This window comes from Colias philodice, chromosome 11 (assembly GCF_061535455.1).
Source record: "Colias philodice isolate Cphi_HAF_F1 chromosome 11, ilColPhil1 Martin Lab GWU primary, whole genome shotgun sequence".
Classification (NCBI taxonomy): domain Eukaryota; kingdom Metazoa; phylum Arthropoda; class Insecta; order Lepidoptera; family Pieridae; genus Colias; species Colias philodice.
In genome coordinates this window covers 7,126,295-7,153,402 of record NC_143096.1, presented here as the reverse complement: position 1 = coordinate 7,153,402, position 27,108 = coordinate 7,126,295, and the positions used below count along the sequence as shown (strand labels likewise).

Sequence of the window (27,108 nt, the reverse complement as noted above, 5' to 3'; positions counted from 1 at the left end):
TTTAATTTTGCAATCAAGATAAAGTAGCATATGTTTTAACATTTCCACTTTCAGAAAAAAGGATGCACTTTAGTATTCATATTTAATACAAATATCAATAGTTTTTTCAATACCCTTCATAAGCTGTGCAACGTTTGAATTTATAGATTTAATAATAATATTTCAATTAATAACATCCGTTTTATACAAATAATCAAAAACCATGTATGGTATTAGTATTAGTATTGTAATACTATATACATTTGTATACACTACATACATTTGTTCATATCCATTTAACTTACCAATAGATGTATTAATTGATTAGTTAACGCTACCGTTTGTTGAGAACACCTTTACTAATCCAGTTTATCCCAACCCAAGTAGAATCAATATTTAATTAATTACTATCTTTACTATTTGACTTACTTGATTATAGAATATCTTGTGTACAGAAATCCAAATACCAAGTCCTGATCTCATATATTGGCAATTTTCTTTAACTCCTTTCGAGACACAATAAGAATCATTATTTTCAATAAAATATCATAGTATCAAATAACAAACATTCAATATTAAACTTGAAACTGTATAGAGTTGTAGAGCCTTTTTACGCAATATTTTCGTACAACCACTATGCTAATACATAATATGCTAAATATATATAGGTAATGGTTTATAATTTACAGAAATATTTTTATAATTTTGAAGTGTTTACGCAACTTATAAAGGTTTTTACATAGCATGTATTCAAATGAATTGTAAATAGGCTATAACGTCTCTACCTACATCATTATTTCCACATTATTTCACAATTTGATTATAAATTGCTGTAAATTGCATAATAGCGATAAACAATGTCTATATTTCTACATGGAAAAACAATCTTCAAATTGATAGAGGTAACATGTTTAATATAATATACTAGTTTTATGAGCTTCCGGCATTTCACTATTTAATTACTTAGGTAGAGACAAGCCGTTTAAAACTATACAAATCTATGACATATATACGATACCTCATTGTGTTGTTAAATATTGATTTTTAATATTTTGCACAGAAAAGTATTTGCATGACAGCGACATCTTGCAATGAAACTCTATAACTATGAAAAACCTGCATTTTCATAGGTACGTTCGTTCTGAAGCTTTGCGAGAGATGTCGCTCATGTCTTGAAAATCTTTCCTAGAACGCTTTGAAACTATTAAACATTATAATGCAATTTGATATTGTCTTGGAATACCATTGACAAAAATAAAACTAACTCTAAAGCTCTACTAAGGCTTATTATGGCTAAAAGTAAAAATTGTCAGATATACCGAGAGATTCCAACTTCTTTGAGTTTGGTCTCTTAGCACTACATTATTTATTGTGAAATCCAGTAAAGTGTTATAAGCAGGTAATTATACTAATCAAGTAGATAACTGATAAGTCTATATTTAATTACCTTAATCTTCATATTTACACAGACACATCTGTATGATTGTTTTCATGTAGATTAAACCGTGGCAGATAAAGGCACTATCAACCAATTAACGTTCTATTATCGAAACTCTCTTTTTCTTTACTTAATTTCTCTCTGTACAACCGATTATCTGGATGAAATCGCTATTTAGCGATAAAGTCGCCGTTTGTTACTATATGTATTATGTATCCTAGGTTAAGTTTCAATTTGTAATTTATCTAGAGCAATAAAACATATATAAATAGACTAGCGGTCCGCCCCGGCTTCGCCCGTGGTACATATGAAAAATAGATGTTGGCCGATTCTCAGACTTACCCGATATGCACAGAAAATTTCATGAGAATCGGTCCACCCGTTGCGGAGGAGTATGCAGACTAACATTGTGACACGAGAATTTTATATATATAAAGAAGATAAAATATGAATATAAAAATTTATTGATGTGCACCACTTAAGATAAATATAGAGCTAAAAACACCACTTGCTATTCAAGGTATATCAAGGTACTACTCCTACGGCTGAAAATAACATAAACCACGTACTGTTTTAGGCACCTTTTGTATGAATAGTTAGGTATATTTTAATTGAATTTTAACGTTAATACGACTGGTACTGTAATAGAGTTAGCACAAACTTCATATGTAGGTACGTCTGCATTTAATCCTATCTATTACAAGATGTTATCTCTTACTAGAACAATAATTACTTTGTTGATAATACATAAATTGTTAAAAATATTTCGTATAATCGAAATCTATGACCTTTAACCCTTCAATCCTCCTAAGACTAAAAAAACTATTTTAAGAAATAAATCTGCAGGGTATACAAGCAAGACTTACACACGACCTTTAAATTAAACGTTGTATCTAATTATGCATTACATAATTATATTTTGTTAACAAAGTTATGAGAATTAGACAAAATTAAAATGGCATCAACCGGAAGGTCTAGACTCTAGTTGAAAGTTCTGAGGTTTCAAACTGTTCTCTTTGAAGTCGATTGAAAATGAAATGCGTTTCTAAAAACTGCATAAAATTAATTCCGATATATCATTCTCAACATTATCTGATTTTGTCTATTGCTCTATGTATTTGTATTGTTTTATTAGCGCCAAGAAAAAGTATATAACAAAATGAAATTCTTTGCCAGCGTCGTATAAATATATCATAGTTAAAATTAAGTGAAATACGTTTCCAACCAACCCGAATAAACCCGATTTATTAGTCTCTACGATATTCCGGTTTATCTAATTATTTGCATTTGTGTATATTTATATTGTTTTATTAACCAATTACCGTTGTTCCAGCTTCGATGTGGAAAATGGCGGCGCGGGTGCGGGGGGCGCCCGCTCTCCGCTGGAGGGGGGCTCGCCGTCCGCCGCGCTCGTCCTCCAATCCTTGCCGCAACGCCGCGAGTCCTTCCTCTACCGATCCGATTCCGACTTTGAAATGTCACCCAAGTCCATGTCAAGGAATAGCTCGATTGCCAGCGAGAGGTGAGCTTTTGGTCATTTGTAAGCTATTGAACTGAACGATAGTGTTATGTAATTAATACGATGTTGAAGTTAAGATTCAATGAAAGTGGTAAAAGATATAAAATTCTTATCAATAGAACTTTTGGTACTGCTTTAGATAAGTCTATGAGATGTAAAGAAGGTTTTATCAATGAGTTTGGTACAAATTTACTCCACATTAAGATAATATATCACAGAAAAACTTTAAAATCATAAAATCGATATTATACAGACTGTGGCTACAATATAATTTTACTAATCACAAAAATCAAAATTATTTACTCATGCATATCAATCGCCATTTCAAACATACCGATGCGATTTTAAGATTAATTTTGTTGAATATAAAGAAAATATTAGTAGTTGCAGCCCGCGGCTCTACTCATGCAGTATAGTGTATACCCGGGTAATAATTAGCTTGCGTTTAGCCCAAACTATACCACCTTATCAATTTGATAGAAATCCGATTGGCTATTTACAGCTAACAGTAACAAACATTACCACTCATCCTTACAAACTGTCACATTGAAATATCACACGGGGTTACTTGTTTACCAACCATAGGTAGGTATATGATATTTTCGCTATTTACCTTATTGTTATTAGATATTCAAAAATATATACATTTTATACATAACCTACTTATACTATGTACATACACGTGTTGCTATAATTTTCAAGGGCGGGTATTATAAAGCAGCACAAATCGAAGAGCTCAAAGCTCCAATCATACAAATTAAATTTCTAATCAAAATAATTTTTATAAGTTATTAAATTTGAAAATATAAACTTTTTTCAATTCTCAGAAAATTTTCAAAGTTAAATAATGTAACTATTCTAAATATTACATATTCAACCTTATATCGTATATTAATTGACAACGATTAGAACTCTACATGTAGTTTTAACTATTTTTCTTTTATGTACCTGCAAATTTTCTATTGGGAAAATAATCAATATAAAGTCTAGCGAAAGAACATTGAATTCGTTTTAAATTAATTGATACAAATTAAGAAATAATCCATTCATCTTCTTACAAACTAGACTCATTATTAATTAATGATAAGCGAACCATGCAAATTTCAATAAATATTAAACTCAATTCAAGTCTTGGAGAAACGGCCTATTTCAAAGGTACATATAATTTTATTGACTTCACAAACTCCGGTAGAAATCAATAATTTCTACTTCAGCATCTTCAAGGGCTCTTATTACTCATCATGATACTCTTAACAGACCGACGATGGCTTGGTTTTCAATTGTATGTACCTACAGCTACGTTAGTGATTAATATATCTACAATCATTATTGCGCAACATTATCTCAGTTAACTACGAAATTGATAAAACTAATGATGCAACATGAACTCACTGTTCACGTTCACACGTGCAAGTATTACACAAAAATTTACAACTTTAGATAAGACAGTTTATTTTACGTATTAATTCGATTTAACACCTATGATCTCTATCATATTATCGCAACAAGAAAGTACCTACGCTTTAATATTTGTTTTTTTATGGATCGACACGACGTCATCGATAATTATCATTAATGTTGTACTTTAAACAGTTGCCTCTTATATATAATCAGGTAGTAAACACATCAAACATAATGAAAACATGTGTATGTACCACTGTTGGATTATAGGCAGTCATTCATTTTTTCACTATCATAGTATTAACGATTAAAATAAAAAAGAGTTTCGTCCAGCAAACACCATGTAGATAAATCAAATTCATTATTCATGAAAACGTTCATAAAAACTTTATGCAAAAAGTACAAAGTATTTTTAACGTTTTGGTTTGTCATCTCTGATAACAATCGACGGTAATTAATACGTTACATACACGTATTTGTGTAATACACCACAATGGATTACTTCAGATGGCGCAAAAGTAAGATAATTTACACTCAAAACGTTTCAATGTTGTGAATGACTAACATGAAAGTAGTAAGCTTACTCACAAACTGCCAACAATTTGGCGATAGCATGCATCAGTACATAAATGTTTGAATGATCCGTAAACTGTGTCGTCTTTGTGAATATTATATCCTAGTATCGAGTGCAAAGCGAGCTCGAATGTACCTAACCTTCATGCTATTGCCGTCACCACGGTAGACTGCCACAGCCCACAACACAACTCAGCACAAACTCTTTTGGTGTCAGCTCCATCCTGCAATGTCGTAACAACGACCTTTGCTTAGGTAGCGTAATAGTATGTGTTATCTGAGGTCTTCGTTCTATCTTTCTTTTCCATATTTTTAATTGCTTACAGATTCAAGGAAGTGGAGGCTGCGCAACTGGATAGAGCGTATGTACTTTTTACCTGGGCGCTTTTACCTAGCATGTCAGCTTTTGTAGCTTTTGTATGAGATGTCTATCTTCCTTGCTTTTAGTCCACTGTGTGTAGTTTTGTCACGCACTCTTTTTCTTATGTTTGTATCGAGCATCCCAGCAGCATATTTTAAGTGAGAAAGATTGTGTGGTAAGTATTTTTCAAGTAGTAAAATAGAGTTGCATGTTTGAAAATTATCATTCTCAATAATTATAGTACGATATAAAGAGTTTCTAGTCCTATTTTAACCAATTAAGGCATTCATGGAAGATAATAGGTATATTTGTGTACTTTTATTTGACTTTTTTTTTATTCTAAATCATTCCGAATAGATTTCATTTCATTTTCATTTTTATTCTAGCTCGTTAAAATTAACGAGATATTTTATTTTTACATTGAATACCTATGTCTGGTATTATTTTGGCAAAATAAAATATAAGCTGCATTTGACCCCGGCTTTATGAAATATTTTAATCAAATTTCATATCGTCGCAGTAATTGGCTTAATTAATAGATGAAAGAGACGTGAACCAGCGAAAAACACAATTAGTTGTTGTATGCGATGTTATTGACTGAACTTTACTCGGCTATGCTAATGTATTTTGTAATCCACTTAAATAGTGCTTACGTAAATTGTGGTCCCATTGAGTTAATTTTTGTAATTTAATGTAATTAATGACGGAAATTAGCGCACATTTTACTAAGTCGAGTCTTTATTTTAATTTATCTTAGTTGAATCTCCACAAGTTTTCCAATGCGTGTTGTGTTAAATTTTATTTCACAGTAAATTAATTATACATGTTTACTATGATTCTTTAAAATCCGTACAATTTCATGAAACACACCATTTGACGGTGATACTAACAGTTGGCATGTGATGTTTTACTTTTGTTTATAAATAGCATTGTACCAAGAACCGAAATGACAAATAATTAATTATTAACCAGTATTTATTAATATTTACTTAACTAGGTATATAACCTCATCCCAGTTCACGTGTTCCCTGAAGCATAGGATACACCTAAAATTGACTTGAAATTGATAATGTTGTCCTGGCCCTCGATTTCCACGTCGAGCATTGATTACCGGCGCTCACCGCTGCCAGTTTCCATTAGCGCCAAATTTATCCTCGGTGGAAGTCGCGCACTCTCGGCGGCGGCCGGGCAAGTGAGTGGGACGCAGTCGCCCGGCGTTGCGCCTCGTTCAGCTCCATTGACAGTCCGCGCGGCGCGCCGACGGCACGCTACTATTCATGCCCCGACCACATTGCGTTGCGCTATAATATAGTCCATACCGCGTCACCGAAACCCCTTGCAAACAAGAACCCCGCTAAAATGTGACTTTCAATCTCGTTCCGTCTCTATGTATTTCGGATCTCGTGTATGATTCGCAATCGCGCCGTGTTCTCTGATATTTGCCTATGAATTAAAAACGTGCTTATCGTCGAGTATCGGGTGTGTGAAGCTCGTAGTTGGACAAAACCGAGGTCACTCACTGGTCGACCCTGTTCCCTAGTCGAAAAGCTGATAGAGCAAGAAACTTTGTACCACTCCGTGTCACTTGTAAATTTATGTATTATTAGCCTACCTTGGCCTAATCTTTTAATGATAACAAGCTAAACATAATTCAGAGGCGGCTTTAGATTTATATTATTGATTAACATGTTATGATATTTATCAATGTTCGAGTTATAAAAACACTATTTGCGTTTTTATCGAAAGGGACACCCGATAGAGATAAGTGAAAATAATAATTATTTTCCCGCATTGATAATGTCGGGTCAGTAAATTATTATTCAAATATAAACTTATTGTTGATATAATGTTATGGACAATTAATTACGTTTAATAAAGTGCAAGGGAACAATATAGATATTGAATGTTCCCATCAAAACAAAGAACGAAAGCGTAACCCCGTCATAAACTTCTCGTAGTGTTAACGGAACGTATTTATAAATAAGATAAGCCCACCGAGTGACGTGCCATGTAGTTGTGAATAACGAGCAAGATGCAGCGTTCAGGATCTCAGTCAGACCGTTTGGGCGCTGGCAGCAATATCGGGTACATACCGAAAAGCTCAGCGTCAGAGCACAGCATGGCAACTAGTGTGTGCGCAAGCAGTGGCAGCACATTGCCACGCACTCTAAGTACCAGCGTACTACGCATCAAAAATCGCTCTACATTTTGGGAGAAATTTTGGGATGAACGCACCAGGCGTGATGCGTGAGTAATACTAATTATATATGTTAATAAGCTTTGATTAAGTCTGACACTTTCAAATGCTAACATTATGTTTCATTTAAAATTTGGTAAAAGAGAGGTATTTTCCACAATGTCATTTACATATCATTCATCATTAAAACTCCTAAGCTGTTACGAAAAAGCTCAATGAATAGTAAAGCTATATAAAAATTGTTTTATGCACAAAACGTAATGACTTGCCTACACTAGCAAGCGATAACTCAGTATTGAATAAATTCATTTCTCCCATACACTTGACACCACCCGCAGCTTTTAACAATTCTCTTAAACGAAAAAACGTGTTCAAATGAATGCTACGATGTGGACGTGATGTAAGATATTGTTAAAGCATATTTCTATACTTACGTCCTACACAGTAAGCACTTTGTGGTTAACCTACACACTTTTCTAATTTAAAATATAATACAAGAAATTTCCATGCTCAAATAAGCTTAAGCTCAACAGGTAGATACGTTGTTTACTCATAAAATTACATGGAAAACATCATTATCTTCATGTGAGGAAGGATATTATGTTTCCATTGATAATATTCTAAACGAGATATAAATTTAAAACCCCTTTGATCAAAATAATGACTTATTTTGTAATATATCTCGCTGCGAAGTTGTCAAGAACGTGTAAAAAGAAAAATAATTGGTAGGTATACATCTCATTAGACATATGTATGAGAAACATGAATATATATAGTACAGATACCTAAACTTATCTCCACAGTATTATCTTTCTACTAGATAATAAAAAAAAACAATACGAATTTTCTAGCTGTATTTGAACATACAATTTTCATTACTTACATATTTTTTTTCTATTTTAGGATCTACCAACTAGTTTTTGGCCATCCCACAAGCCTCAATTCCCCTTGAAAGAGAATCAATCCGCGTCTAATTAATACGATTGCTATCGGCGAATTGTTTTGCTATCAAATATCTGCCCACTATCCTTTCTCTCTTCGTCGTAATTTGTCCAGTGACTCGTATTATCAAAGTAATTATCTACAACTGCATGTTTTTTTATATATAAGTGCCTATAAACTACTGTATAATAGATCTATGTGATTTTGTACCTTTCCTGTCGTAGTCGATACAAAATGACTGACTGACTAAATTATTGAACTAAGAGAACAAAACATATTTTTTGTAGTTCTGCAGATCATTTAAATCATTCAGCTAGGAAGATGTATGTATGTATATGTACCACAAAAATCGCAATTTTCTAATAATATAATAATGTCAGTCTCTACAGAATATAAAAGAAATATTTCAAACATGGGGCAATTTAATATGTCTATTTTATGCTTTAATCTAAAAATATTTGGAAAATTTTACCTAGAAGGAATGTTATTAAGCTTTAGTCCAGAACGGCAAAACAATAGGATCCCACGTAAAAATATTCTATCGCGATCGATTTTTTCGCAGTGCAGTTTAAAAATAGTAGCACCTTTTACAAAGAACTTGACTCACGACATTCATTTTTTTGAGATTCTTGGTATTGGATTTACCGATTTTCCGTACTGTTTTTGAACACTTCGCCTTTTGACCTTTATCGGGATTATATTTTTCTTTTCAAATTTCCTGTTTTTATAGCTCTCCAATTTCTTGGTCTTTGAATTGGACAGCGGCGCAATGCTAAAAATCTTTATTTATTCCACCTTTGAACCGCTAATTTGAGAAAAATAATTTTGTAAATACGTTATCATTTTGATATTGTAAATTATGTACTTTAGAATGTTTGTTAATTGAAACGTATGTTTTCATGTCAGATGTAATTATAAATGTTATAAATATATTTTATGAAGTAAATTATTCTCAAGAAGAGTAAATTAATTCTTTACAATGTGATTAGCTTAAATTTAAAATTTAACTTATTATTTAAAATGTTGTCGATAAGAACTAATGTTTTATAAATTTCATTATAATGACTTGGAACAATCTCGATCAAATCATATTTGGTAAACAATATTTTAAACAAACCACAGGTTTTTTTTCCACTTTGCCGTTTAAACTACAAATATACAGTAATTCTGCATTTTAACGTTTGTATACTAATGACATAGGGATTTGCTAGAAATATTTATTTCTGGGTATTTTTAGAAATAGGGCACCTTCTCTTTAAACCCCAGACAGAGGGCAAACATCAAAAAAACTGAAGTAAAAAGTATTTGTCTACTGAAGTCTTTTTGACGCAATTATAAATAGAATGAAGATGGTATTGATCCTTGTCTTTGTGTAGTCGTAGGACGCTCTCATTAAACTTACTAATAACAACAGCTTCACCCCCTCGTCTATTTCCAACGATAATTCTTATAAACAAACTAATTAAGCGTGAGATATTTCTTTGTTGTAATTTTTTCAAAAATTTTTATTACTAAGAAATAGATTTGTTTGTCAATATTTCCCAATGCTATTTCTACAGTAGTAATTAATCTCCGTGGATAAGAATATATTTAATCTCATATGCCTTTAAAGCAGCTAATCTCCTTAAAAAACTATTTTATCAAAAATACCACAATATACCTTTGAATTAATAACTTTATCAAATTGCAAGGTGTGTCATAATTATTTCTTACTAATTATTATCAAAAGATTAATCAGTTGAGTTGAGTCATGAATATGGAACTTACCTGCTTATTAAATAAAGATAGCCACTCATATATTAGCATGTTAAAAAATAACGTTATTAATTTGCAAAGTTATTTAAATTGTCCATTATTTAAATTTACTCTGAAGCCTGTGTGGGCCGGTAATTCGAAACACGTGCCGCTTCTAGGCAGCACAAGTAACGGGCCTACAATAAATATGTTCTTGTTGATAAAGAGCAGACATAATCAACGCTGATTTATTTAATTACCAATAAAATTGAATCTATACATATAATAAATCTGTAGAAGGGTCAATTCTGTACATTGAAAATATTGAAAAAATAAATAGCAGGGGGTGTTACTGGATCGATACCAAACCCAAATATGTGATTAAAAAAATTTTTGTCTGTCTGTCTGTCTGTCTGTCTGTCTGTCTGTCTGTCTGTATGTTCAGGCATCACGTAAAAACTAACGGTTCGATTTCGATGAAACTTGGTATAATTATACCTTATTATCCTGGGCGTAAAATAGGATACTTTTTATCCTGGAAAAATACGTAAAAAAAAAAATAATCTTAATTTTTCAGTTTTATCCATAGACGTTGTTCTGTAGAACCGCAAACACACGTTGCGTATTATTATAGGCCTAGCCGTATTTGGGTCCAATAGATATTTATAAGATGTCATTGTCAGAGTTACTCAAAATGGAGAAATAAACCATCCACGCGAAGACCGACATCCGCGCGGACGGAGTCGCGGGCGGAAGCTAGTAATCAAATAAACGGAACGTGTAAGTTAGTATATCATTTCTTGGCAATAAGCATTAATATTATTTCAAAAAGTTGTACTACGGTTGTACTCGTTGAGAAAAACAGTGTAATTTCCTTTATATTAATAACTCTATTATGGACATTTTATTATATGTATTACAAATCTCGTGAGTCGTGATAGAAATTATTTAAATATCACATTTTCTCTTACATTTTCAAAACAAAATTTATCCTAATAATAAATATTTATATGATACTTATATCAAATAAAAGTACGTATATAATATGTATTTTTTTTTTCAACGTAATAACTAATTACTAACATACCTATGGAATAGGTTTACGTAAGTAATTACTACGTAAAAATAAGTTTCAAATAGATACTAGGTCCTTTAAATTATTTTAGTAAAGGATATTAAGTACTGTCGGTCATACAGGTTTGGTACATTTTACATAAATATTATAGCGACTCAGAATAAAATCACTTTTATGTGGCCTTTTCTACATATGGTGCAAAATAATTCCAATAATAGCGCAAGGTATTTGAAATCGATATTGAACGTTGTGCATAAAGTAAAATATTCTATTGAACTAAAACTCAACAAATACAGTTAAGTAATGCGGAATCACGAATATTACATTTACAAGTACTAAATATATTATAGGATTATGTGCGGCATACTCTTAATTCTATATAGATTTTTACGAATAAACCTTTTTGAAATTGTAAATTGCCCTTAAAATATCATAAGTAAATTTACATATTAGATAATGTCTGTTGTTAGAAGTGTTTCTTAAATTTTAATTGTACAGTAAAAATCAATATCCCTACGAGGGCCGAGTTGTTGATGCGTAAACATACTTCGCAGAAAGAGCAGTTTTTCATTAACCGGCTCGACGTCCTGTTAACTCCTAATAACACTAGGATGTAGGTCACTGTGACCTATCGAGTGTGGCAGCGAGGAAACAAACACCCCACTCTCACCTAGGGAAATAAAACTGTCCTTCAAACTTTCGGTCTATTGTATTTATTACCTGTATAGAAATGAGGGCTCGATGCAAATTTCCCGCGAGACCTTCGACTTCATAATACACCGACGGATTAGCCGACGAGATAATTTTCTCATTTCAACAACGAAACGAAAATACAATGCATCAAATAAGGAAAGTTACACTGAAACTCTTTTGACATTATATGAATAAAAGCCAACGCCTATGAAAGCATATACAAAATATGAAGATCGATATAAGATCTCGACCAAGCGAAGTACACAAGATTAATTTGCAAACATGTTCTATGAAATTATTATATATCAAAGGAAGGTAATGGAATAGAATGTATTTTAATTAAAATTGTACGAGAACAAATTACTTACGCTACAAAAAGTATGACGTGGAGATGTAAAATAAGGAAGCAATTATTTTTTAATGTAACTTATGGCAACGGCTCATTAATTTCCGTAATGCGTAAATATAACAGTAGCTAGTAGGTATACTTGGTTCTGTATAAGTATCTTCTAAAAATATCGCTTTTTTTTCATTTTATCTGCTTGCATGAGTATCCGAACCAAGCATGTATAAAAACATATTCTATTTTAGTTAATTTGCTTTATGAGAAGGTTACTTAGTTTGACTTCTATGCAATGTCCAATTATTGAAATAGGCATCGACACACAAAATAAAATCTATAAATAACCTCATTTAAATAGAATTAAGCATCCATATTGCGAACAAATGTTATGAGAAGTAATATAATCAAAGAAGGTATTATGCTTTTGTGTTTTATTCTGGACTCTAGAAAATGAAGATATAATCAAATCAGACATTGCAATTCAAATCCTCTCTTTGTGAAATGACAAAGATTTTGAACCAAGAAACATTAAGTAATTATTCTAAAAGTAGTTAAAATAACGTAAAGAAGCATAAGCTCCATCCGATATTTTGTTCAATTTTAATTTAGGAATGATTTTATAAAAATAATTTTATAAATTTGCGATTTATGACTAAATGTGCGAATTAAATAAATATATCATATAAATTAACAACTAGTGCATAAAGCTATGCGATAAATCCTTTATATTTTTATCTATAAGTTCCTAAACATTATAACAAAAGAGTAGAGAAAGAGATCAGTAAAGTAATATTTACGAAATTTAGTTTTACATCAGTAGCGCTCAGAAGCAGCAAGATGAATGGCGTACAAATGTTGCAGAATTTCAATTCTATCTTCATGACGCCCTGGAATGTTTGTGGTTACCTAATTTTGATTTAACATTGCATTGTTATATCACACCTTTATTTAACTCGTCAAATGAAACAATATTATCCTTGCATTATAATAATTTACGTTTAATATTGCTGCACAGCCTCATAGCATAGATGATTCAGTGGAAAATGGTAAATAATGTTGTTATAGGCTTGTTATAGGTATATTATTATATTTTTTTATTTATTTGGGACGAAAGTTATACGATAAAATTACAAAGAACCTTTTTTGATTAAAAATGTATTAAACACATTAAACAGCATATCAATGTCAGTACGTTAGATCCTTGTCATAAAATTGTCAGAGGTGTTCATAATTTCTACGAAATATACTTAAATATATTGTTTGATTGGTTGTATAATCGTGGATTATGAGGTAAATCCGTTTTATTCTTTAGTAATTAACTTCGATGCGTATTACCGCGAATTAAGATACGAACTGATAAAATGTAGTTAAATGATACCGTACCATTGAACTGTTTATCAATGAAACAACTGCAGGAAACAACGGCATCTATGATTCTAATATCGATATGTATAATATTATGATGTTTAATTTTTAAGCAAGGGAAAATCACTGTTCCTATAAAAAAACTATGCCTATATAATAATTTAATAAATCTACAGGCGTGGGGAGAAATGGGAATGGGCATATTGCCACCATAAGCGTGCATTTTTACTACCAAAGAAAACAGTGGTAATTTTTTAGAAAAATAAAAATAAAGTAATATATTACTATTACTTTATACATAGGTACTATGAATTATTATATGTTATAGGTACATAATGCATCCTACGACATAATACAGTGTATAGTTTATAGTAGACGATAAGCAGATTATACCATTATATTACAACCTCGAAACCTACTTTGTCTCAAACATATTAATAGGGATAGCTATTATAAATTGCAATAAAACCTCATGTAGGTTTATCACAAATGCTTTTAATATAAAAGTTCCAGTAGCTTGTTATTTCTGACTTTCGCAGTTTACCGTATAAAATAGAAATGCTATCAACCAAATGACTTTACTGCATGCTTACTCGAGCAAAATATTGTGTACCTATGTTATTTTCTCTTTGACTTGCAGTTAAAAATACATCTTGTTTCTCTAAACCCGATATTATAAAGTCGAGCTGAGCATACGATTATGGTGATTCGTTACTGAGTAAGTTTGAAGACGCTTACATCGTAAATAAACCTGCTTTGGGAGACCTTCAAATGGCACGGCGTAATAAAACTGTTTATACGACAAATTTCAGGCAACTCAATAAGCTCAATCGTAATGGCGAGATGAGATTTTATTCAATTTAACGCCAGTACGTGATTTGGCTCCGGCCCTCGTCCTGGTATGTCCCTATAATTAGAGGCATAAATCGAAGTTAATTCAAATTGGAAATAAATTCACTTTCATGATGTTTATTTATGTTCTTTTATAACTGAATCTTAAACTATAATATCTGTTTGCAGCAACATGGTCGATTATCGAATAATTTGTCTTCGTATTCTCTAAGTTGTTATAACCTTGATTTGTAAAAATATAATAAACCTTCTATAAAAAAAATCCTTTACATTTGATTGTAGTAAACCATCCTGATGGACGGAAACAATAAGAAATTCTAGAAATGGAACAGTCTTTCGAGATGTTCTTTAACGTTCCTAAACCAAACATGTTAAAGACCATTCAATGTTTTTCTTGACGACGGTTTGTAGTTAATATAATAGATGGAATGAAATAAACTCCGTCGTAATAAATTAATGTCAACTACCAATTGTTATGGAGAAGCTAAGCCAATGTAGCGTAGAGTTATTATTTATTATTGGCCTTATTCAGATCTACTAGCATGAGTACTCTTTACTGTATTACGTACTTTTGTTTGTTATTGTTGTACATGTACAGTCACGAGCAATAATATATGCCTAGGGGGCGATGTGCAAAAATATCTGTCACTAGAACTAATTCAATAATATCTGTCTGCCCGTATACAGCAAAAATATCTGACATTAGTAGGCAGCATAATAAAGTGGCATCAAAATTATGTGACGAAAATGTACAGCAAATAATTGTGACAAACTCGCACGGCATAAATATGTGACATAAACTAGGTGGCAATAATATCTGACACACTTTCATATTTCTGTATTTTGCATCGATTCCTCACAAAAAGCATAAATATGTGACATCAACTAGGAAGCAATAATATCTGACACAATTTCATATTTCTGTAATTTGCATCGATTCCTCACAAAAAGCATAAATATGTGACATCAACTAGGAAGCAATAATATCTGACACAATTTCATATTTCTGTATTTTGCATCGATTCCTCACACAAAGCATAAATATGTGACACCGACTAGGTGGCAATAATATCTGACACAATTTTATATTTCTGTATTTTGCGTTGATTCCACACAAAAAGCATAAATATGTGACATCAACTAGGAAGCAATAATATCTGACACAATTTTATTTTCAATTTAATATTGAATTAATACAAAATAAATAAATTTTATTTTAACTAAGTACGTTGTTTTAAAACATTATTACAATATTAATTAATATGTGCCGTCGTTGTATACTACATATTGTATGTCTAGATATTATATCCTACTAGCTTAACACCCGCGGCTTCGCCCGCGTTTTCAAAGAAAAACCCGCATAGTTTCCGTTCTTGTGGGATTTCCAGGATAAAAGCTCTCATAAGCGTTAATCCAAGTTACCTTCTACGTGTGTGCCAAATTCCATTGTTTTGTCTTTTATTTGTGTGAAAGAGTAACAAACATCCTTATATGATAGGTACTCACGAACTTTCGCATTTATAATATTAGAAGGATATCATATCATGACAAAATTAAAGTAGGTATTCATATACTTATATGAATACCCACTTGGGTAGAAGGTTCAGTGTAACCTTCGTGTATTATTTAGAAATTGTTTTGTTATATTTGACGTTAGCGGCGTTTGACACGATTGCTCTGTTATTCATTTTCATTTACCTATAATTAGCCTATAATATTGCTATTATTTTATTGAGTATCGAAAATTATGGCAAGTTACCATAGTATCGTAATTTCATAAAAAAGAAAAATATTTGCAAAATATATGTGTCTTTTGTTCATATTCTTACCCCAGCAAAATACAAAACACTAATTCAATAAATAACGTTTGGTCTTTTTAAAATCCTATCCTATCTTATCCTACTAGTCCTACTATAATCCTACTTCCTATCCTACTAATCTAGTATTATAAATGCGAAAGTTTGTGAGGATGTGTATGTGTGTGTTTGTTACTCTTTCACGCAAATACTACTGAACCGATTACAATGAAATTTAGCAGACATATAAAGGGTAACTTGGGTTAACACATAGGATAGGTTTTATCCAAAAATTCCCACGGGCACGGGAACTATGCGGTATTTCTGTGAAAACGCAGGCGAAGCCGCGGGCGGAAAGCTAGTGTCACATATTTATGCTTTTTGTGAGGAATCAATTATATTTACAATACAGAAATATAAAATTGTGTCAGATATTATTGCCTCCTTGGTGACGTCACATATTTATGCTTCGAGAGGTTATCACAATTATTTGCTGTACATTTTCGTCACATAATTATGATGCCACTTTATTATGCTGCCTACTAATGTCAGATATTTTTGCTGTATACGGGCAGACAGATATTATTGAACCCGTTCTTATGACAGATATTTTTGCTAATCTGCAAATGGTAATATATTTATGCTTCTGACTGTACATGTATTATATCCTATATTTACAACATTATATTGAGTGCCATGAATAATAACTATACTGAATTTATCACTATGCGTTGCTCTACATAGTCTCTCCACTAGAGCAAATATCTATGTGAATATTTTTTTTGTGTCATAGATTTCTTATCTATATTTTTTTTTACATAAATACCTACGATTGTTTTATTGTATTTTCTTACTATGGAGAAGGTATGCGATGCAAATTAAGAATAAAATATATAATTATAATTAACTTTATAAAGACGTGGATGTTTAAGCGATTTGTTGAATTATGTAGGAAACAAGTAACAAACCAAAAGTGACGAAAATTATTTTTAAAATTTGACACAATTTTGTAAACACGTGATTATTAGTTTCCCTATTTAATATTGGGCAAGGCTCCAGTAACATTAGCCAATTCTGAGCTGCCTCAACAAACCCTCGTGATCGCACGTGATAAATGACAATCCTATATACTGCATACCAACGTGATTTTACGATTAATATTCATAATTTACGATGCCTAAATACCTTCTCAATAGCGTTTATGTTTATGATTATGTCTTCTTAATATTTAGTCGTATAAATAACGCTTACGACCCGAGTATAATTAAGTGCTATATTTAATGTTTACAATAAATAAGTCAATCTTAATTCCTGAATAGCCACATGAAAACCTAAAATATTGGTATTCAAAAAGCTTTGGTACGCATGTAAAGAGTGCGTTATTAATCTTATCTTATGCGTTATTGAGTGACTGAAGCCTGCCCTTAATATTGAAATAAACTGTGGAGATTTCTTCTCCGCTATAATATGCATTGTCTTTATTTAACGACCATACATAACAAAAGAATACCTACGCTACTAAAGCACGAACTTTATAATTTATGTATTGCAAAAAAATGACGTAAATCATAAAAGGGTTATTAAGAAAATAAACCTAGAGTCATTAAAACTAGTAAACACGTTTAGGAGACAACTTTGGTTCACAAAAGTAATCAACATAATAACGCTGGACAAGTCTCTATGAACACAATTTACTCTCATGAATATCTATTGAATAATTTGCCCATTACACGATATGAAATGTATTCACATTTTCGCTTAATAATATTAAAGTTGTTACATTGTATCAGTAGCATATATCTACTATACATGAAAAAAATGACTACGTACTGGAGCTACTGAAATTTCAGCTGAATGATTAAATTAAAAAGCAAAAGACGCAATGAAATAAACAGTAAATATTTTACTTTCTGAAAGTCAATTACATTAAATTGAACATAGCTACCTAAGTATTTGTTTTCAAAATAATTGGTGAAGACCTTATGGTTTACAAAAGTTAATTATACCATACAGTAAATTCAAACTGTATATTCAGGTTGTATTTGCCAAAAATAATTAAGTATTTGTTTCAAAACAACGAGATCTCAAGAGAACGATGAAATTGTTTAGTATAGACGTTAATATACGCTCCATTACCCCGTTTTTTATGGGTTATTACAATTTACCACAAGTTGACGGCGATAAAAGGTCTAATAATGCTCTGCTCTTATACTGCTGCGGTAATGAAATAAAATCTAGACGATTTGAAATGCCTGTTTTGTTATCAATTTTAGCTTTTTCCAAGTTGCTCTTTCCTTTAGCTGAGTAGAGCTGGTAAATGCCTCACAATTGTTTTTTTTTTATTAATCCATCCTTCAAGGGGGTTTTATACTTTATATAACGATTAAAAAATAGCATAGAGTACTTATTGATGATTCCATATAATCCCAAAATATGAGATTTAATGTCGAAGATTATATTTAATAACCTGTTTTACTGTTATAACTGTTCATAAATATTTATACTAGAATATAGTCTATTAAATGCTAAAAATTTATCAATTTATAGCTTTCATTCAAGTGAATAGTTTAGATTCTATTGCGTATTAGAATATAATTATAACTTACACTTACTTTTTTATCTTCGTTTATCAATCAAACTTTATCTGGTAGGGTTAGCTGTTTGGTTCTCACCGATAAAAAAAACGACCATATTTAAATCTATTTTACATATAATAAAATCGTAGGAAAGTCAAAACTGTACATTGAATATTTTTTTAAAAGAATACATAATCCATGATCTATAATCGATATAGAAGCCAAAAATATAGTTTTTAGAATTTTTGTCTGTTTGTCTGTTTGTCTGTTTGTCTGTTTGTCTGTTTGTCTGTATGTTTGTCCGAGCTAATCTCGAAAAGTACTGCATAGATTGACTTCAAATTTTGCATGAATATTACTAACAGGTCGTGTGAGGTTTTTTTAAACATATTATCATGCTATCACCTCCGGGGGAGGAGCTGTGAACCTTTACTTTTCTTACGTATTCCGTGAACTACGACAGCGTACAATCTAAAGACTCATGTTTAAATGTTGTTTTTGAGTAAGCCATGCTATTATCTAGCTTTACACTATAAAAACTACGTCATTTACGTAATTTGGGCAGAGAAACTGTTTAATGAATCTTAGTACTATAAAGACAAATTTGATTCAGCGCCATCTATGAGATTTCGTAAAAATCAAATCAATTTACATGTTAACACTACTGAACACAATGTTAAAAATTAATAATTTAAATATAATTATGTTATTTATTTATTTAACTCTTTAACCCATAATAAATCTTCCCTTCCCTATAAGGTGCGCTTATATAATTCGTGTGAATATACTACATTTTTAAAAGTGAGGGTAGATGTATATTATTTTAAGTCAAACTAGACACCATTACAGTTAATCTAATATTGATTGTGTTCATTGGTTACATTTTTAAAAATCTTCGTGTTTTAATAATTCGATCACGAGGCGGGACTCTAATACAAAAAGGTTAGTTCGTTGATAATTATTATTCCTTCATCATTTACATGTTGTTAGTAAAAATATACTTTGACTGTTAATACTTTTGTTCAGTATTTATCTGTATGATTATTGCTTGGTAATTAATATATTTTCATGTCGTATACCTAATTATAAACATAAGTGTGATGTGAAACTAGCTGGATTTATTTTTACACACTCATAGTCTTATATTTTGTGTTAATGTTAAAATAGTATTAATAGGTAGTGTAAATCATAATATTTTTTCAAAGTTAAAAATATTTCCTTTTTTCTGATGGTGTTGCCATCGAATTAAACCGCGCTGTCGTTTCGTTCACAAAAAGTCATGTTATTAGGACCGAATATGTAGGATAACTTACGGAAACGAGAGTAACCTGCGTTGTCTGTTAGTTATTATATAGTCGAATTTAACGTTACATGGAAATTGGAATCTAAATATATGTATACCTACTTATATTAAATCTGTAGAGGTCAATTCTGCACATGAAATATATTTCCTAAATAACTATCACGAGGTGATTAGAGATCGACATCGACGTCAAAAATGTTTGTCCGTCTGTCTGTCTGTATAACCGTTATAGAAACAAAAACTACTCGACGGATTTAAACGAAACTTGGTACAATTATTTTTCATATTCGTGAGCAGAGCAGCAACTTCATTTTTAAGCTTTCGTCGCGTGTGCGTTCTTAATGCGTGTATCTTAATGGTTAAAGCTACACAGAAATCAAGTATGAAAGAAATGTTCTCCATATTATATAAAAAATATCTCCCGACATCATAAATGTCTATCTTTTATGGTTGAGCTTAGCTTTCTGATTATATTTGTCTACTAGCTGTCCCCGCGACTTCGTTCGCGTGGAATAGTGACTATGGGACCTATGACCATGGGCTCAGGGTGGGGCAACAATAAAAAATCATTTTTATTTTCATGCTCCCACTCCCGCGCCCACTCGCACTCCCACGCCATATGCCACGTTCAGTCCCAATCCCACGCCCACGCCCACTCCCCTTCACAATTAGTACCTACCAGATCAAAGCCAGGGTAAGCGCCCCACCCAGCCCCACCGTGGCTACGCCCATGCTGAATTACTATTTAACATACAATTATTGAGTAAATACGTACAACCATACTGTACTGTTGTACTACCATAAATAATTAAAAGAATTGTTATTAAAATTTCTTACTAAACTGAGCTAAAAAACTTACGTACCAAATTATTAAAGAAAATCAAGAAATGAAATGCCTAACCTATACCAAATAGTTACTACATATTGTAATTAAAAATTATGATTAGTATATAATATCGAAAATCAAAAAAGAAATGCCTAACTAATTCTACGTAAAATTTCTTTTAAATTATGTCATATTATTTTTTAGGAACCAGGGGGGGGGGGAGAGGAGCAAATTCTATTTCCTTCCTTTCTTAAACGGATGTTTTTAATAATCTATGGTGTAGCCAGTAGCCACTGATCAGCTTAATCGATACTCAGTTTTTATCAAATCCAGAAACAAATCCAAATTAGATCTTTCCTGTCTCACGCACGTAACTAAAGGCTGAAGAGAGAGAGAGCACGTTACTAAACCGTTTAGACGAAGAAAAGTGTATAGAAAAAGGAATAAATAATTTCATAAACTTCCCGACGATCTTTAAAAATAAATTATAACTTTCATTTTTTTCATTCCCACTTTTACCCCTATGTAGGTATAATAAGTGGATGAACCAATTTTGATACACTTTATCTAAGAACCAGCGTCGGAAAATATTCTGCCTAACAAAAAAAACCGCATCTAATTCGGTTTACTTGTTAGCCAGCTACGGTGCCATAGACAGACACACACACACACACAGAAATACATAGCGGTCAAACACATAACACCAGTCTTTTTGCGTCGGGGGTTAAAAATATAATACGACATAATTTAAAGGACATTTTATGTTGAAAATTTACCTATACACCAGGGTAGATAATTTTTGAAACAAAAAAAAATCGCAGTAGGATGAAACCCATTAGAAAAGGATATGATAAAAATGTAAGGAAAAATAAATTACGGTCAATCGGAGTTCGGGAAGTGGGAGGGGGGGAGCTTTTAAGAGAAAAAAATGGTTTCTCTCGATTTCTCGATAATAATAACACCTGCTAATTTTTTTCTACATATTTTAATTGTACAGACATCACTTTTCCACAATTTTATTATATGTATTGATGATGATGATTGAGATTATAACACTCTTAGTCCGTTTTAATTTTTATTCACCCGCATCAGTGCCACCTAAAAAATCTTTATATATCGAAATTCGAGCAAAGTTAAGAAAATGAGAAATAAGAGTTCTCAAGGATCGTTAGAGATAAGAGGCTTACTATTGACCGAAAACAACATGTGTTATGCCGAACCTGAAACCGCTTCACAACGAGAATTGCGGCTCACAGCTGACCGCGAACGGCATGTACTATCCTGTGAGACCGAAACCTTCACTGAGGGTATATATAACGTCTCACAGCTGATCGCAAATGGCATATTGTACTATCCCGTGAGACCGAAACCCTCACTGAGAGGGAATTACGTCTCACAGCTGATCACGATCGTCATATTTTATCTCGAGAATTCTGAAACTTTTACTCAATATGAAGACCGTTTGACAAATAATAGGGTGCACCATAATATTATTCGATCTCTCGAAGATGAACATGAGCATAAGCAATGACTAGAGTAGGGACGCGAATATTACCATTATTTGAGACAAGAACGATTAATAAGTTTGTTTAATGAAAGATTAAGAATTGAAACTATTGGTCTCTTTAAACGGACGAATAGCGAGAGGCCCGTCTTATTGCAGACAGATTTCGACATAGTCTTAATGACTTAGAGGTAAACATAGAAGATCAATCTACAAATTCGGTGGTGTGGTCCGACAAAATAATATAAAAGTGGGTTTGCTTATAACCTCACAATTGATTACAGATCATCTTCTGTATAGGCGATATTAACGTAGTATGTTCTTTTTGTAATGCTTTAAAGTGGAGTAAGGAGTCGGCTTTCGTTTGAAGATACCTACGCCGGAACCTTTGAAATCACTACTTTTAAGTTTTAGAGGAACATGTGCAATCTAAACAGTTCTTAGACAATATTAGCTCTTATAGTATTGCGTTTTAAATGATCCTTTGGTGCTCAACAATTATTAGATGCTCCTTTCATTCTTACTTTTAAGATACAAGGTCAAGTTTATCATTTGATAGGATCCCTTTTGCCTGAAGGCCAACCTAAGTTTCTTTAAATATATTTTGTATTCGACTACGACGAATAATCGAATACAAGAAATCAATATTTCTCGAATTTAAAACTGAACTCATTTCACAATTTTAGAACATGTTAATTCATCAGGTTAATCCGTATATATGCGTTTTAAATCGACATTAGAAGCTTTTCCTCAAGATGGTGATATTAATATAAAATTGGTATAAATGCCGATAGACGGAAGTCTATCAGCACTCAGGAATTCCCTGAGCGTGTTATAACGCCCAGGCCGCAGTATTACAATTTTTCCTACAGTAGGGCGACGAATGTATTTTCGCATAGCAACGGAGGGGAACTCGTGGGGGGTAAAGTGACGCGGGCCACGTACCACAAACATGTTTAGTTTGTGGTACCGAGCGCGAAAGAAAGTCATCGTGTTTTTAGTAAAGTTACTATGTAAACTAACGTAATTTATTACTTAGGTACATATTCTATAATGGTGCGCTCAAACTGTTAATCTACATTTAATTTAGATTATTATTTTAATTACTAAGAAATGTAGAATTTAAATCACATTCATTCATGTTTTCCTCAGATATTCGATGTCTATGATTTTCGATGATTTTAAGATTTTCTTATCAGAGTATTCAATTTTAATGTAGTTAAATTTTATAAGAGACAATTAAGAACATTCAAAAATAAAGTGTCACGTATTTTTTTTAAACGACGAATGACGAAAAACGACCGAATCGCGGACGAAGTCGCGGGCAACAGCTAGTATTGTAATAACATAAAATACATAATAGTATAATATATTTTATATTCTCTTTTCAATGCAGTATTTAAATATTTTTCCCTTGTGCTTTTAACTAAAAATTTATTTACAAAGTACCAAAGCTATAAGTCACGTACTCTTAATAAATGCATTGTTCTTGAAAGTGTATTAAACCCATGTATTTAACTGCTCGTATGAGAATTTTACAAACATTTCTGAAAAGAAAATGCTATTTTACTTGAAATCATTCTTTTACATTCTTTTACATTTGAAAGATTATCCAAATATAAATAACTGTACTCTCTATAAATAAAACTGATATTTTTCGATTACTTACTACGTTTCACTTTTTTCTTTTGAGCGCATGTGATAAACATATTAATTTTTGATTTCACTATTTCTATAAATACATACATGAACTGCATAATCTATTTCTAAAAGCTGATTCATTTTGTTCACAGTCATGGAGAAGACCTGATCGTGACTCCCTTCGCGCAAGTCCTGGCCAGCCTGCGCAGTGTGCGAAACAACTTCTTATGTCTCACCAACGTACCAGCTGCTAAGTAAGTATTATTATTACTATATAGGATTATATTATCTATGGTTTTAGTGTACAATTTCCCAAGGAAAGCATAAGGGAAATTCCATAACGATTTTTCACGTCTTGAGCTTACGTTATGTCGTGACAACGTCTGAACCAATTCATTTACATGTGATTCGTCCTTACATCTCGAATTTCATCTTTTTAGAAACGTTGTTTTCCCTTCCGTTATATAATGTAAAGCTTTCTGTATCACAGCTAGTAGGTACTAAAGATCAAGCTTCTCTTTGGAATAACAAATCACAGACAGTTCAGGTGACAAACAATAACGTAATTGCGACTTATAAAAATATCTAAATTAAGTACTAAATTTGGGAATTAACAGTTATCCTGATAATACTTCAACGAAAAAGGAAATAATTTACAGATTACAATGCATCTGTTTGTGTAAAGTACCTATACATAGGTATAAGTTAAGAAGAGAAAGAGGATATCTAGTATGTACTAGATATCCTCTTTCAGAAAATATATAATAGGAGTTCTATTTTACTCAGCCTATTGTTGAATGTTCTCTTTCTCTCAATAGCTAGTATATACATTAGTCTGTTTTACCCATATTTATTCTCAATCAATACACGGCTGTTTACAACCTTTTCGCTTTGATAGGTTTTTCATCAAATCAGCCAAAGTGGTCTCTCTTTTTACGGTGCTCTTCAAACAAGATAGACCGATAAGCATATAAATACGATCTCCATTCACGTACATTTCAGGGATAATAATCCCTTTTTAGAAGGCTTTATTTTAAATACACTCTCAAAAATACTACATTTTTATAATTGTATAATATGTAAAATTAAATTATTACTCAGCTCTAGCATTTTCTTTAAATTTTATTTCACGAATGAGGTCGGTCTTTAAATCAGTGGGAATACGAATTATTATTTTTGCGTGATTCCAAATTCTTTTACAAGTTTGAAAATAACATTGACATTAATATCTCTTTATGTTAAATGTTTTTTATCTATTTATATAAAATTAAATCAGTAGGTACCTACGTTGTTGCGACCTACGATTTAATTGTGATAAAGGTTACTCCTTGCCAAAATTTATAGGCGAACGTGTAGGTAACATTTACATTTAAACGTAAGCTGTTAATATTTCCAGGATATATAAACTTATGTTCATTGATGGTTCCTCTGGTAATAAATTATTAAAGGGAAGAAGCAAGTCCTTCCTGTGAATACTATTTATTTGATTACTTTCTCAGGAAAGATAAGGAAACACGTGAACACTTCTAGGAAATGTTCACATTTCAATTTCCTTTGACTCTCATATAAATAACTTAGACTAGTTTCAAAGTTATATATCTATTCAAGTTCATTTTAGTATTACATTTTTATAATATATTTATATGTATACACCGCAAGAATTTAAAAATCAATGATAATGCTCCAATTTATATAGGCTTTGGTATGGTTTCTCTGATGATAGTGAATAACGGCGTACAAGAAACTAAAAATTCAATAACTTAGTTTTTAAATAAGTAATTGGTCAAAATATATATTTACTGTGGTAGAGTCGTCTCCAACCAGTTTATTATATTTGTTTTCTTTTAACATTTCTACTCCTTAATTTAAGTATAAATACGGAATCTCAGCTTCAAAGACACTTAATAAATGTATGAAAAGAAAATATGAAAGAGGAGAAATATTCCAAAGAAAATATTTTATGGGAAGGCACCTTTTATAGACTCAATATTACGTGAACTTCAATATAATATTAAAATAGCTTTCATATTTCGTAGTCGCAGGTACCATAATATAATTTACTATGGTTACCGATAGATTTTAATCTCTATACAGCTAAATAATTAATTATGTGCAATTTATGTATTATTGTCGACATTAAGTATTAAAAAATCATCTCTCCATACAATAGAAAAATAAACTACTTATGTTTATCTAATCTAAACAAGACACAATCAAATGATTTAATCAATTAAAAATCAACTGAATTACTAATGATACATGTTTGATATTTCAGATCCCGAAGATCATCAGGTGCAACCACCGCTCCGACTCCACAGCAGAAAAATTTTAATCCAGGAGGTAATTACCAATCAAAGCAATAATTTGTAATATTTAAGAAGACTAAAAATATAACTTTCTAGATAATATTCATTCAATCACAATCTGATAGATATAATATCCATGATTAAAGTCGAGGATTACACTTATATTATTATCAGTTTGAGGGTGATATTTGATATTAAATATTTTCATGATAATCTTTGCAATATCGTCAAAAATTACATACGTTAAAACATATTACATACATTAAAAGGAATCTCTAGATGAAACAAATCGTATTGAACAGAAAATTCGAATTTAACGCTTCTGGAGACATGAATGCCATCTCGATTAATGTAGCTCTATATTTTGTAAAATAATATCATATTATCACTGATACTGCACATGTAACACGCATAATATTATATTACAATTTTTTTTTAATGTTACTTAACCTTTAACAATTTAGAAAACTGCTAGCAAACGTTTTTAAGTATTTCATTTCGTACAGTTTAAAATAATATATATATATGAACTTGAACAACATTTTAACTTGCTAGAGTATATTTTGCCTATACTTTGATTTTCTGCATAGGTGTATAAATAAAACAAGAAACAGAAAACGGCTTACGGCCTTGTCGCTGACAACTAAATCTTTCAGACAACCAATTTTACAAATAATTACGTCT

At 31.5% G+C, this 27,108-nt stretch overlaps 1 protein-coding gene across 10 annotated transcripts in view; it reads left to right on the top strand.

Annotated features, from left to right (window-relative positions):
- dnc (phosphodiesterase dunce) overlaps positions 1-27,108 on the top strand; it is a 264,431-nt gene that overhangs the window by 211,904 nt on the left and 25,419 nt on the right. For 8 of the 10 annotated variants that reach the window (XM_089700921.1, XM_089700922.1, XM_089700927.1 and 5 more), the window contains 4 exons: positions 2,751-2,939; positions 5,237-5,272; positions 24,271-24,372; positions 26,394-26,458. In XM_089700921.1, the coding sequence (XP_089557047.1) occupies positions 2,751-2,939; positions 5,237-5,272; positions 24,271-24,372; positions 26,394-26,458 (392 nt within the window). The remainder of the gene's footprint in view (positions 1-2,750; positions 2,940-5,236; positions 5,273-24,270; positions 24,373-26,393; positions 26,459-27,108) is intronic. The other 2 variants (XM_089700919.1, XM_089700924.1) reach the window with 1 other exon arrangement.